Source organism: Rhodamnia argentea, chromosome 10, assembly GCF_020921035.1.
Source record: "Rhodamnia argentea isolate NSW1041297 chromosome 10, ASM2092103v1, whole genome shotgun sequence".
Taxonomy (NCBI): domain Eukaryota; kingdom Viridiplantae; phylum Streptophyta; class Magnoliopsida; order Myrtales; family Myrtaceae; genus Rhodamnia; species Rhodamnia argentea.
The window spans coordinates 23656618-23671781 of record NC_063159.1 but is presented as its reverse complement, the minus strand read 5'-3'; the positions used below and the strand labels follow the sequence as shown (position 1 = coordinate 23671781).

The following is a 15164-nucleotide window of genomic DNA, read 5'->3' as shown; positions in this document are numbered from 1 at the left end:
TGAAGGGATCCGTGGTGCGCATCAGGCTGGATTGAAAACGAAGTGGTTGTTAAGGCGACACCGATGAACCCAATTATCCAAGATTGCATTAACTATGCGAATGGGTGTCAATCGTGCCAAAGGCATGGACCAATCCAGCAAGTACCTACCGCACCGATGAACCCAATTATCAAGCCATGGCCTTTTCGAGGTTGGGCAATGGACATAATAGGGAAAATTTATCCTCCCTCGTTGAAGAAGCACGGTTTCATTTTAGTGGCCACAGACTACTTCACAAAATGGGTCGAAGCGGCGTTGTACAAAAACGTGACACAAAAAACAGTTAGGGAGTTCATCGAAGAACGAATTATTCATCGATTTGAGATTCCAGAGACTATCACCGCCGACCAAGGGACAGTCTTCACAGGCCAAGAAATACGGGATTTTACTAAGTCGAGGGATATCAAGATGATTCATTCGACGCCCTACTATGCTCAAGCTAATGGCCAAGCAGAAGCTTCCAACAAAATAATCATCGGATTGATTAAAAAGCATTTGGAGGATAACCCAAGGGAATGGGACTCATTGTTGTCGACGGTGTTATTGGCTTATCGAACTTCCAAAAGATCAAGTACTCGAGTCACTCCTTACATGCTAACATATGGACAAGAGGCCGTGTTACCCCTGGAGATTACGGTGCAATCATTAAGAGTAAAGCTCCAAGATGGTATGGCTAAAGAGCAATACGATGAAATGATGTACGCCAACATTGATGAATTGGGAGAGAACCGAGCCGCAGCACTGGAAAAATTAATGGCTCAGAAGCGAAGGGTTGCCAAGGCTTACAACAAGCACGTGAAAGCTAGGCGTTTCGACGTGGGAGATTTGGTGTGGAAGACTATTTTGCCTATGAACCTCGATAACGAGAAGTTTGGCAAGTGGTCGTCAAAATGGGAAGGACCATATTTGATAATAGACGCCCTCCCGGGGAATGCATACCGAGCAATGGAAATCGATGGAAGGGAACTACAACGTTCGATTAACGGGAAGTATTTGAAAAAGTTCTATCCATCGATGTGGGAAATGCAAGGAGAATCAAAAAGCGGAGAGTAAGAAAGATCAATTCCATTTATTCAATAAAACCTTTTTACATTCTTCCTCTCTTCCTTTCTCTTTCCCTCTCTCTTTTTCGTTCTCTTTCCTTCTTTCTCTCTCTCTCTCTCTCTCTCTTCCTCTTGCTCGCTCGCCCTAGTAGACCCTTACTGAAAGTGCTCCCCGAAACGAACCACGAAGCCCCGCAGCCGGCACTCTAACTTGGCGTTCTCTTCCCTCGCGCGGTGATGAGCTTCAGCCAACTCCTCCGGTGCCGCCTCCAGCTTGTCCTTCTCGCTCTCCAGCCGCTGAAGGTGCTCCTTCCGACCTGCGAGAAGACCATTGGTAGAGTCCAACATGGCCTTCAGACCCTCCAAAGGGGCCCCAATGGAAGCCAAGGAACGGGTCTCGCGAGCTTCAACCAGTTCATATTCCTGCTGCTCGGATTCCTTCGAAGCTCGTGCGGATGTCGTCGGGTGGGAGTCAGGCGGTCGGAAACAATGTTCCGAAGTTGGAGGACGCTAGCGTGAGAGGCATGGAGGGCTTCCCGGACGTTACTGAGTTCCTTGTGCACCACTTCTCCGTTCTCGATCTCTTCGATCTTACACCAAACTTCATGTTCGGTGAGATCGTGCTGAGACATGGTCGCCAGATTCTCGCGAAACTTCTCCAGCCCGTAGTCGAAGAGTGTGACGAACTCTTCGTAGTCCGACCGGAACGGGTGGTCGGAGGGAAGATTCAGGGGTGCGGAGCGGTTGAGCAGGGCGTGTAGCTTATCAAGAGCCCGTGGTTTCACCACCAGCATGGTATAGGTGTAACTCGGAAGGGAGATAATCTCCCTCCAGATAGCCGAGAACTCACGGTTGAAGTATGTAAGGGGAGATGAAGCCGAAGAAGAAGATGCATGCTCCATTAAGGCTTTGAGAAGTTTTCTCTAAAATGAAAGGGTTTGGATGAGTACCCATTCCAGGCAAGTGGTCTTATTTATAGATAAATGCCAAGGAACGGTTCATCCCACAACGCTAAGTATCCGCCCACGACCTTCCGATGATCGAGGCGGTAAAGTTAATGGACAGTTATCAATGCGAGAAGGTATATCGCGATTGGTGAAGCACATAAGTAACCATAATGATGCGAGTGGCGGGTTTCCCGCTGGTTATTAACCACGTCGAACCGTCATGACGATTTGAATTCAGAAGGAGAATCGGAAACGACGTCTTTCATTAAATGCCGCATGGAAAAAGGATGATCTTGAGAAGATCATGTCATGATGAACTTTGGAGAATTGACACTAAGACCGGCAGTGCAATGATAGAATAAGATGACAAGGACAGGTGGCATTAATATGGGACTAGCAACAGCGGACTACAACACGTGCCGTTCAAGACTCAAGACGAAACTAAGTTGCGGTTCACTGTTGCAATTGGCATCAACAATTGCCTCCTTTCGATGATTGGCCCGCATCATATCAAGGTGCGATGATTCGCAAATTGCCTCTTGTTGTTTGATTGCCTTCAATTGTGCAGATAGTACTTGCGGGGTGGTACAACCGTCACTTTCCAGGGTATCAAGAATCTTGCGTTGATGAGCCAGCTCATTGTCAGCAAGGAGAGAATCCGCTTCTAACTTATCGATGATCGCTAGTTCACGCTGTCTTATCTCGAAGGATCTTAAAGTCGAGACAAATGTGAGGAAGAGTTCATTAATGGCAAATCCAAGGGCACGACATTGGATCGGATAGGGCAAATGGGCCAGAAAAGCAAAGAGAGCTTTGATCTCGTCCTCAACGTATGCTTTGTTGCATATGTCGGCATATCCTCCTCCTAGTAAGTCATGCAAGCGTAACCACTTGCCGCGAAGATATGGATAGTCGCAGCGAAGAGTATTCGATGGGCCAGCTGAGGCACTCGCCATGTTCATATGAACAACCCACGATTTGTTGGGTAAGTCATCCGTCCAGCCGTCAAAAGCCAATGAATCATCCGGGAAGGAAGTCGGATCAATACTTACATCAAGCAACAATACAGAGAAGTACCCACTTTCATTATCAGATTGTTTATATCGACAAAGGGTTTACCTTCATCGATTGGTTGCTCAAGTATAATGCTCGGTATAAGGAAAGAATCGGGTCTTCTTAGAGGATGCAGCAAGCCCAATGAGTTTCGACGGACTTTCGAAAAAACGTCCATTGCATTGGTTGAGAACAAAGAGGAGCGATAGGAGAGCCACCACTTGTCGAAAAATGAGGTGCTACAAGGATGGTCGGAGAAGTTGACAAATACAAAGCGCCCGAGAACAGCATGTACAACTTCGATATGGCCCATCATGTCGGTTACCTCTTCCTTGCAACCAGAAAAGGGGAAATTCATGGAATACACCACCGGCATTGGAATCCCCCGAGTAAGCCCAAATTGGCGAGCACAATAATGAGTGTTGTAAATCTCGAATCCTGATGAGAATTTGCCGCCACCAGACAAATTCATGGCTAAGTCACTTGGGACTAACACGCTCATCCGTAAAAGACGAGAATCGGGATCTGCGCTAGAGGAGCTATAGACGTCATTATCGACGGGCAGCCTGGAAAAATCAAAGCTGGTGAGAGACAATAGTTCAATAAGGAAGTCGTCGAAAGGGGTAAGGTTGTCGGGAGCACAGCGAAGGGTCCGATTGAACGCTATGGGTACATCGTTCCTTTCAATTTTCGATAACCTAGTTGTCGAAGTGAGCGCTTGATCAAAAAACATATGAGGAAAGTACACTCGGAGCCAATGGTGCAGAATCCATAAAGGGCCCGAAAAGGGGGAAGGATGTTTGTCTACCAGCGAAGATTGAGCATCCGACAATCCCCGATATAATGCAGCCAGGAACATCCGGCCTAGGCCAATATCAACACCACATGCCGGTTCATAGGCCATATCAAGGAATTCCGAGGAAATTCGACATGTGGGGAGACAAAAGACATATTTGCAAAGCTAACACGTAAGGAAGGCCGTATGTTCCCCGAGAAGAATGGGCCCCGAAGATTTAGCATGGCGATCCATGAATTTGCCATATGATAGTTCAAGGCAGCGGGACATATCAAGGAAAAATTGGTCGTCCGGAGGTCGAGAGTCACCATCGATAAATTGAGAAAGACCGGTCAGAAACCAAATATCAAGAAGGGTAGGGGTCACCGGACCAATAGGTAAAAAGAAACAGTTCGATGACGGTGACCAAAAGCAACACAAACTACCGACGAGGCTATACTCCGAGGGATCAATAGATGTACCGCAAAAGGACAACAGGACATCTATCCCGGCCTGTGCCCAGATAGTAGCTGCTTCTCCTTCTAGTCGTTTGTACTAGTTGTAAAACTAATGGTCGAAGGTTGGATATGAAGAAAATTTATAGTTACTCGACAACCAAGCAGAGGTACAAATGATAGACTGCTCAAACGGTAAGACTTCTTCAGAGCGATGGGGAAAGCAATTAATCAAGAAAGAAGGAGGTGGCAAACTTGTGAGTGCGGACCCAAAATTATGTGACCATTGCTAGGTTGGTGATCCATGAAGGATAAGGAAAGTTCTCTTTTGGCCTCATTGTGAGAAAAAACGTCGAAGCGCGACAATCAAAGAGCTGCGTGAGTACTCATGTGAACTCTATGGCAAAGTTCGTGTGGATTGGCATTTGGAGGCAATCATTATTTATAAGGGATTTCGAAGTAACCGACTCGGGATAGTGATGGCGATTACTCGGGCGTGGACAATTACATGGATCGTGGCGGAATGTAATACGGAAAATAATGAGGAAAAAAGGGGAGATTTCATTAACCAATATCGGGATACAAAGCTGTCTTGATCCCCTCAAGCAACTCACAGAGTAAACGTTCAAACTTCCTATTTTTATCTATATACACATTCCTAGTATGACGTCGCCTATTTCTCGCTCGCACAACCCGAGCGCAATCGGCTCGTTTCTTCTCTTCTAAGGAAGCTGCAAACGTTTTCAGTTGATCTTCTATGGAGGATCGACGGGAAAGTACTATCGATCGCTGACTTCGAGTCTCCTCTAGTTCTCTCTCTATCGCTAGCCTCTGTTGCTTCGGGACGAGTGGTTGGAGACGCTTCGACGTGCTGAGGGACTATTGGAGATTCCACCGGAGATTTGCTCTTCTTCGCTACCATCTTTTGCCGTTTAAGAGAAGTGAGCGTCTCCTCATCAGCCTTCGTCGTCGAATCGTCACCTAACAGCGAAAGTAAAGCAAAAATCACCCCGGGCCAGCAATACCGAGAAAATTAGGAAGAAAGAGACTCACACGAAACAGTCGTCGGACGTTTGCGACCACCAATCGAGAGAGCTCTGGTTGCACCCTTTTTCCCGATTTTCTTCAAGGCATGACCAAAGGGCTGTATCCGGCTACTCCAAAGGATAGATGAGATGGCATCTTCGAAAGGGCTTTCGAAGGCGAAGGACGTCCACCAGGTTGTAAACTCGGAAGTCACGCCGGGGCTAGAACGAAGTGTCGTTGGGATATCCCCCGAAAACCGCTGGTACATCATGGTGGTAATCTCGGCACAGCAGGTGAACGGTCCATCAATCTTGATATTATACATCTTCTTGTCCATCGATAGGAAATCCATGAGATAAGGGATAGGCATAAGCACCGCCCGTCGAAGGCCGAATTGCCTGGCGCAAGAATGAGGAGAATATGGTTCGAAGCCGGGATAGAACCTTCTCTTAAGACATAGCCGGATTGGAAGGTCTCTAGGGAATAGGACAAAGATCCAAAAGTCACAGTGGTTGAACCGTTTTAAGGTTCGAGAGTTGAAACAAGAATTGAATTCGCCCGAGCGGTAAGGAAAGAAATCTATTCGATCAGCCTCATAAGACAGAAGCTGTCGAAAAAAGAACCGAAAAGGTTGAACATCACCGGGGACCTTCGAGGGGGCAGCTTAGAGTAGTCGTATACCAAGCTTCAAAGGAACCATGTTAGGATTGAAGGAAGGGACGCTCTCAAACATGAAAGGGAAATAGAATGCGACCCAGGCTTGAAGAATCCAGAGTGGACCCGACAATACACCATCCTCTTCGGAATTCGACATTAGTCGAGCAGCATAAGAAATACTCCCGTATAGCGACGCCGTAGCAAGAGGGCCAAGAGCAACAAGATTCCATTTTGCCAAAAGTAAGGCCAGGTCATAATAGTCTTTGGACACTTTGAGGGTTGGGCTAAAGAATAGATACTTCGACAGCCAAAAAAGAAGAAAAGCTGTTCGTTCTTCGAAGGAAACATCCCCGGAGGTTTTACAATGGGCATCAATGAACTTCCCATAAGCAAGAGTATCGTCAGAAATGGGGCAATCTTTGGTTTTTCCCGCATTCTTGACCGAGGCCCCATAGGGGGAGAGACCAGCTATGGCGAAGGTATCTAGAAGGGTTACAGACATGGGACCCTACGGGAAGAAAAAGCAATTGATAGAGGAGGACCGGAAGCTTGTAACGGACCCTAGTAGACCTTTATTCAAATCGTGGGACAACATGCTGACCTCAATTGCTGTCTCGATTTGCTCTGTTTCCCGCAGGCCAACCGTTGGAATATCCTCCCGAAGCCTTTGGAACCAGGTATAAGCCCTGTCATCAAATGACGGAAAACTTCTAAATCGCTGAGCCGGCATGGACCAAATGTCCTTTAGCGGAGAGACTTGAATAGGAAGTTGCTCGTCGACCCGCATTGGGAAGCAAGACTGAAGAGATGATGGAATGTGGTGGTGATCATGGAGACTGGGTCCGAGAATGAGGCCGGCGTGCTCTCGTTGAGTGTTCAACAACTTAAGGAAACGGTGATCAGCGTCATCACTATTGATGATCCCGTCGAAGCGGGCGATGAACTGGTAAGGAAGGAACTCGGGGGTTTCGGTCGCCATGAAAGCTTGGAATGCCCGGAAAAAGGGGTTTAGGGTTTAAGGAAAACCGCTGATGAAGAAAGACGACAATTGGGAGCTTTTTTTTAAGATCCTTAAAAGCGAAATGAAGAAAAACCAGTGCACGGTACGAAGTCGAAAAGGTTGCGTTTTGGGAAAAGAGATCAAGGGGAAAGCGTAATCATCATTTGTACAGCCGGAGATCACCAAACCATAGGAGGAAATTTTAAAAGAGGTAAATCTTCGATTTACATCTTTTAAAGGGGGCATATGTTGACACTTAAAATAATCCAAGAAAGACTCGTGACGAGCACGTGAGGAGGCGATAATCAGCTACAGGAAGGAACACCGAAGCAAGGTTCGTACCAATCAGAAAGGTGCCACGTGTCGGGGAAAACTCTAACGCCACTTCCTTCTAGAGCAAGAAAAAGCGCGCGGAGGGAGGCCACGATCGAGGTGGTTGGCGGTAATCCCCACGAGGTAAAAAGAAAAGGCGCGAAGACCGGGAAACCGTCATCTACGTAGCTTATGGAAAAGAGCAAAGCGTGGAGTCAAAGGAAGAAACCGCTCAGCGGTTACCAAAGAGCTTGCTTATAAATACCTAGCAATAGTAAGATACACAGACACACACAACAAATCCAAAACACTTGCATTTTCAAACTAGCTCTTAGCCTTTAACCTTTAGCCTAGCCTAGCTATAGTTTTTAGATCCCCATCGTCGATTCAATTCCGGCGAGTATCATATCCAGAGTTAGGTGTCGTCGATTAGATTCCGGCGTCTACTCGTTAGGTTTAGTACCGTCGATTAAATTCCGGTGTTGCACCCTTCACCCATCTTGTCCAAGATCGTCGATTCAATTCCGGTATTGTGTCCTACAATCCCCTGTCCAAGTCTGTTGATTAAATTCCAGCATTGTGTCCTATATCATCTCCCGATCCCGTCGATTCAATTCCAGGGTCGCGTCGAAGTTTGTCACATACTGTTACTATTGCACACATTGGGCCGTCGAAGTTGTCGAAAGCCTGTTTGTAACGCGTTTTTTTTTGTAAATCTACTGCATTTGACACTCTCTCGTCCAAAATCGACCCGAACTCCTTTTCGGAAAACGAACGGATTAAGTTCGATAAAAGATTCTCGCGTAAGTAACCCTTTTTGGGCCATAGTCATTTGGGCCTAGAACCCATAACCAAAAAAGCCCCGTCGAAGGATTTCGACGCGCAACACACGTACACCAGCTATCCTATGTGACACCGGAGCCGACATGGAACTTTTACTATGTTTTATTAGATTTTTTCTTTTCTTTTCTGTCTTTTCTTATTTTTGTTGTTAAGGGCCGACAGGAGGCTGCCGACCACCGAGCCCTCGCGGCCCTAGCCAACTGCATGCTAGGCTTGCAACCCCGGCCCGGTGGTCGATGGAGTTCTTGAAGCCTTCGCCAGCAACCTCCAGCCGGCCCGTAACAATTAAGAAAAAGTCAGAAAATAAAAGAAAGAAACAACAAAAATTCCAAAAAAAATTAAAAATTTTTCACGTCGGCATCGGCGGTGCCACCACGTAGGATGGCCGGTGGATGGCCGATATCCATTTCATCAATTTCTAGCCAAAATCATCTAGATTAACTAAATTGAAAAAATGTGAAATGGTTTAGAATTCAATTGGCTCAATTAAAAAGCTAAGGAATGAATTGGTACAATTGCAATAATTTTAGAAAGTTTTTGTTAATTTTTTTCCGGAAACAATGAACTGAGAATTTTCCGAACGGACCGTTTCCTATATAAATCTCCTATGCTTTTACGAGATTGATTAACCCAATTAAGAAATCAAGCATAGCACATAAACAGAGCCCGGGAAGATGGAGGCGTTGAAGCTGAATGGGGAAGAGCAGAGAGCGCTTGGTTATACAAAGAGGGGCTCTTCGGGAGTCCTTTCTCCTTTCTCCTTTTCCTTTCACCGGAAGGTTTGCATCAACTTCCACTTTAGTTTTCATCATCCAAGGTATGATCGTGAAGACCCGCCTATCACCAACACATGTTCTATGTCGTCCGGCCGGCCTAGAGCATGACATTACCACGAAGATCTACTACTGCGGAATTTGCAATTCCGACCTCCACATCATTAGGAACGAATGCGGGATTTCGGCCGACCCTATCATTCCCGAGTACGTTTACAATTCATGCGCTTGTTATGACTATTACTCAAGGTAATTTGGGAGCTTGTTTTACTCACATAATAACTTGCTCCACAATTACCAACATATATTGTAATGGCAAAATGCTAGATTAGAATTAAGAATTTTATTTATTTATTTTGACCGAAAGAAAGGTTTTCATTTCATATCAAAGAGGCATATATCACTTCAAAATCAAAATCATACAAAGCAAGTAAATATGAAAAATAAATCGCAAAAACTTGCTCATTCCTTAAGAATTGATCTGTCATAACATCTAAGCATGATCGGTGGCCGATCATCAAATCTCGCATCATCATTAGTGATGAGCACATACCGAGAAATCTCTCTCCAGTAGCTACGATTTTGCCAAAAGCGGTGCACGATTAGGTTTGGCATCCAAACACCATCTCCATACAGAGATAAGAACAACACAAATAGGTTGAGAAAGTGCATAAAACACATTGTAAATCCCACATTTATATCTAGATAGGGATAGAAGAGCACCCAAATCTAATTCTAACTCTAGATCGGGAGAGAATAACTACAAAATATATATATCCCTTGATCACAAAGTTACAGAGAGCTCGATAACCTAGAGTAAGCACCCGGAGCTGGAACAAGCGAGCGGATACCGAGAGAACCGATCCTTTCGAGACACTTGTGTTTCAATCTTTAGAGCTCACTTTCGTACTGGATGGTAATCGCTTGTCCACAAAATTAACGAAGAGATGGATGGGGAGATCTAAAGAAATATGGAGGAGAGGGAGAGGGGACAAGACGCTCTCTCTCCCTCGACAACAAAGTTGTAGGAAAAAAAAAAAAACTTGAGGGTGGAGGCGATGGCTAGGAGGAAACCCTAGGGGAGGAAAGCAAGAGTAGAATAAAGGAAGTTTTTTCTTTTTATCTGATTTTATACTATCTTATTCTATAATACAAGTCATACCGTGTGTGCTATGTGTCGTATGTAAGTTGCAAAACCTTGCTTCCTTTTCACGCGTCCCTACTGTTAAAATATGTCTCGAATTTGAGCCCCGTAAATAAAGTCGGATGTGAAATTATCTATTATCCGTTGACGTCCAAATATTTTCAAGTTGGAGAAAGTTATCCTGATTTGTTTTGATATCAAATCGGCCAAGGAAAGGATAAGAAAGAAAAAATAACAGAAAAGTCAATAAGAGAAGTCCAATCTTGGACTCGTTGACCGACTCTCTTCTCCATGTTGAAGTCTACAACCTTATCTTCTCTTGACATATATATATTTTGAGAAAGCATGGGTGGGTTTTTTGCGCGAGTAATACTCAAGCCTTGAAGCACCGGTTTTGCGCGAGTGCTTGTGCCCAGAGTTGTAAAGGAGTTCTTTTCGCGAGATAATTGATTTCTCCGGAAGTTCCATGACGTTTGTGTTCTAGTCGATAAATTCTTGTGGTAAGAATTTATGTTTAAATTCCTTTGCGAGTTCGAGAGATTGTTTCGTTAGGAATTTGGGGGCTAAACACTGTGTGCGTTCTTGAATGTAATTAGGGCTGGGAAACACCGAGAGTGTTTCAATTACTCGAGTTTGGTCTGTAATCTCCGTGTATCGCTCGTTCTATAGTGGAATTCGTTGTTGTTCTTCCCGTGGTTGTAGGTCTCTACGATCGAACCACGTACATCCGGTGTTCGATTTATTTTCTTGTTCTGTCTATTTATTGTTCGATCGCTTGTTCCGCGCAAAAATTGGTATCAGAGTGTTTGAATTACTCGAGTTTGATCTGTAATCTCCGTGTATCGCTCGTTCTATAGTGGAATTCGTTGCTGCTCTTCCCGTGAACGTAGGTCTCTACGACCGAACCACGTACATCCGGTGTTTGATTTATTTTCTCGTTCTGTCTATTTATTGTTTGATCGCTTGTTCCGCGCAAAAATTGGTATCAGAGCTAGGCTTGTCGAGTTGAAGCGAATCGATGGCGACGGAAGAAGTAAAAGTGAAAATCGACAGATTTGAAAGGAAGGACTTTGGTTTCTGGAAGATGTAGATTGAAGACTATCTATATCAGATGAAGTTGCACTTGCCCTTGTCCGGGGAGAAACCAAAAACGATGAAGCAAGCTGATTGGGAATTGCTGGATAGACGAGCGCCGGGTGTTATTCGACCGACGTTGGCTCGTAACGTCGTGTTTAACATCATCAAAGAGAAGACCACTGCGGGTTTGATGAAAGCCCCGTCGGTTATGTATGAGAAGCCCTCTACGATCAACAAGGTCTATTTGATGCGACGTCTGTTTAATTTGAAGATGAACGAAGATGCGTCTTTTGCTAATCAAATCAATGAATTCAATGTGATCGTTAGTCAATTGAGTTCAGTTGATATTGACTTTGAAGATGAGGTATGTACTTTGATTCTATTATCCTCATTGCCCGATAGCTTGAATACTACCGTTACTACTATTAGTAATTCCTCCGGGTCAACAAGTTTGACGTTTGATGGTATTCGAGATTTGATTACGAGCGAGGACATTCGTAGAAGAGAATTTGGCGAATATGTATCTACTGCTTTAGTAGGTGAAAATAGAGAAAGAACTGATACTCGTGGTAGTAGAAGTAGTATGAACTCGAATAGATGTAGTCAATCTAGGATTTGCGGTGTTGTCTATTGGAATTATGGCAAGAGAGGGCATCTTAGAAGGAATTGCTTAAAGCTGAAAAACAAAACGGGTAAGGGAATTAGAGTTGAATCTACAGATGATGTTGCAGCTGTAGGCGATGATTCCGATGGTGTCGATAGGGTCTTGTCTCTCACCGAGAATTCGTCATTTAACGGATGGATTATGGATTTTGGTTGTTCTTTTCATGCTACACCAAATAGGAACTGGTTTGCTACTTATCAGTGCACGGATAGTAGTAAAGTGCGGTTGGGGAACAATGCTGAATGCGATGTTATGGGTGTTGGTGATGTTAAAATCGGGATGTATGATGGTATTATGAGGACATTAATTGGAGTAAGACACGTTCTAGAATTGAAAAAGAACTTAATTTCCTTGGATGCTCTAGATTCAGTTGGATGCAAGTATTCTTCACAAGGCGGAGTTCTGAAAATTGTTCGAGGTGCCCCGGTGATAATGAAAGGAATCAAGCGTGGTAGCCTGTATAAACTTTAAGGTGAAACATTGACAAGTTTCGCTTTGGAGACGTCGGCATCTGTTCGAGAGTCTAACGACTACTCAAAGAAGACACGGGTATCTGTGCCGGTGCACAAGTTTGTTGCTGTTATCGGGAACACGCGATCGAGAGCTTTGATTGAGGTGGAGACTACTAAGTTGATCAAGCATGTGCGAACCGACAAGAGCATAGAGTCTTGCTCGAAGCTGGTAAATAAATTCTGCATGACAAGGGCATAGTGAAACACCGCACTAGTGCTAATAGACCACAACAGTTTGCGGAATTGATGAGCAGAACATTACTAGGGATGACCCATAAAATGATCTCTAGTGTTGGTATGGCTAGAAGTATTCTAGCGGATGCACTTGGTATGGCGAGCTACACGATGAATAGATCTCCATCGACTGCGATCGGATATCGGACTCCCAAAGAAGTGTGGTCAGGTAACGTTGCTGATTATTCTATTTTTAGAATGTTTGGTTGCCCGTGTTATTATCTAGTAAGTGATGGTAAGCTCGATGTGAGGGCAATGTGCATATTCCATGGCTATGCACGAGGTGAGTGGGGTTATCGGTTGTGGTGGCCGAATATAAATTCATCCATTCACAGCAGAAAAGTTATCTTTGACGTGTCTCCAGTACTTCGGGGTATGAGTGTTTGTGGCAAGATAAATACGGATCCGAACGGTGTTCAGCTTGAGGTGGAGTTGCAACCAGAAACTCCCGAGGTAGCGGATACTAGCGTGGTAATCGACACAGATGGTGCTTGTAGCGAGGTGGAGCCCGTAGAGCCAACGGTTGCTGTAATTGCTGATATTGATGAGGTACGCGTTCGATCTCCCGACAGATATAGATGCAACGGTGGTTTTGCTTTATATGTGGTTAAGGAACTCGTATCAGAAAGTTCTTGTAGAGCAGTTAAAAGTGCATGTAGAGTTTAATGTTCCGATGAGATTCTCGGTTATGGCGAAGTTCAAGCACGGCTTAGACTTGGAAAGCGGATGTGGCAGTTAAGCCCATTGGGGCTGTGGGAGAGTGGTAGCGGTGGAGTTTGGATTCTAGCGAAGCGATTGTGACATGGCTCAAACATCGAGTCAATGTGGAGATTGTTAAAATATGTCTCGAATTTGAGCCCCTCAAATAAAGTCGGATGTGAAATTATATATTATCCGTTGACGTCCAAATATTTTCAAGTTGGAGAAAGTTATCCTGATTTGTTTTGATATCAAATCGGCCAAGGAAAGGATAAGAAAGAAAAAATAACAGAAAAGTCAAAAAGAGAAGTCCAATCTTGGACTCGTTGACCGACTCTCTTCTCCATGTTGAAGTCTACAACCTTATCTTCTCTTGACATATATATATTTTGAGAAAGCGTGGGTGGGTTTTTTTGCAGAGTAATACTCAAGCCTTGAAGCACTGGTTTTGCGCGAGTGCTTGTGCCCAGAGTTGCAGAGGAGTTCTTTTCGCGAGATAATTGATTTCTCCGGAAGTTCCATGACGTTTGTGTTCTAGTCGATAAATTCTTGTGGTAAGAATTTATGTTTAAATTCCTTTGTGAGTTCGAGAGATTATTTCGTTAGGAATTTGGGGGCTAAACACCGTGTGCGTTCTCCGTGTATCGCTCGTTCTATAGTGGAATTCGTTGTTGCTCTTCCCGTGGTCGTAGGTCTCTACGACCGAACCACATACATCCGGTGTCCAATTTATTTTCTTATTCTGTCTATTTATTGTTCGATCGCTTGTTCCGCGCAACACCTACCTCTATCTTTCTAAATGGAAAGAGTGACCATTGGAGTAATCTCTGGATGGTTAGAATTAAGGCAGTTAGAGGACCAATAATCTTTCCTCTAATTAGTCAAAATCAATTCCTGGGTTTTGACTTTTTTATGCGGCTCATTATAGCCATGAAATTGTAGGCGTGACGGCTCAAGCTGGCCGCAAAGTGAACAAATTCAAAGCCGGAGATAAAGTAGTCTTTGGTTGCCTAATTGGTTCAAGTGGAGAATGTGACAACTGCCGTGGAGGGTTGGAGAACTACTGCCCCAACCTCGTCCACACGTACACTATCTTCTTATCCGAGGGCGACACCAAACGCTACGGCGGGTACTCCGACATCCTCTTCATGGAAGAGCACTTCGTGGTTCGCATCCTCGTTGCCATTTCGCTTGCCGGTTGTGCTCCTCTACTTTGCACCGGAATCACAGTTCACAGCCCCATTGGGCATTTCGGTTTGGACCGGCCCGAGAAGCATATTGGCAGCATGGGGCTCGGAGGGTTGGGGCATGTGGTGGTGAAGTTCGACAAGGCGTTCGGTGCCGAGGTGTCCGTCATAAGTGCTTCAGAGAGCGAGAGACAGGAAGCAATTGAGAAATTGAAGGCTAACTCATTCATAATAAGCCAATAAAAGAAGCAAGTGCTAGTATGGAATAATCGAAAAATCGAAAATGCAGGGAGGAAATCTCTGGTGGGAAATATGTGCGCGGGAATCAAGAAGACGCAAGAAATGATATTTCACCCAAAAATATAATCTTATGCCAGAATTGCTCAATCTTTAATAAGCTAGGGTTTATAGCAATTTAAATCCTAAAATATACAAGATATAAACCATTTTGGTATAGTTTCACTTAGGGTTGTAATTAATTTCAAAAAATACAAAAAACAAAAAATCATCATTCTTGCCATGTCATTGCATACAGTTTCGTCTTTCACATTTTCATAAACGAAAATATAAAAGAAAAATAATCATGTGGCGCATGCTCTTTGCGATTAACCCGAATGCTGATTGTTAATTTAACTGATTGTGCTCCCGCATGACAACTTATGTTAGTGACTTAGATTAAAATCAATTAGTGTTGCCTCGATCAAACTTTTTTCAATGAAATAAA

The 15164-nt window shown here is 44.4% G+C and overlaps 1 protein-coding gene across 1 annotated transcript; it reads left to right on the top strand.

Moving 5' to 3' along the window:
* Nucleotides 1-14052: 14052 nt before the first annotated feature.
* LOC115735024 (8-hydroxygeraniol dehydrogenase-like) lies at nt 14053-14683 on the top strand. Its single transcript, XM_030666066.1, has 2 exons — nt 14053-14087; nt 14182-14683. The coding sequence occupies exons 1-2, from the start codon at nt 14053-14055 to the stop codon at nt 14681-14683; spliced, it is 537 nt and encodes a 178-aa protein (XP_030521926.1).
* Nucleotides 14684-15164: the final 481 nt, after the last annotated feature.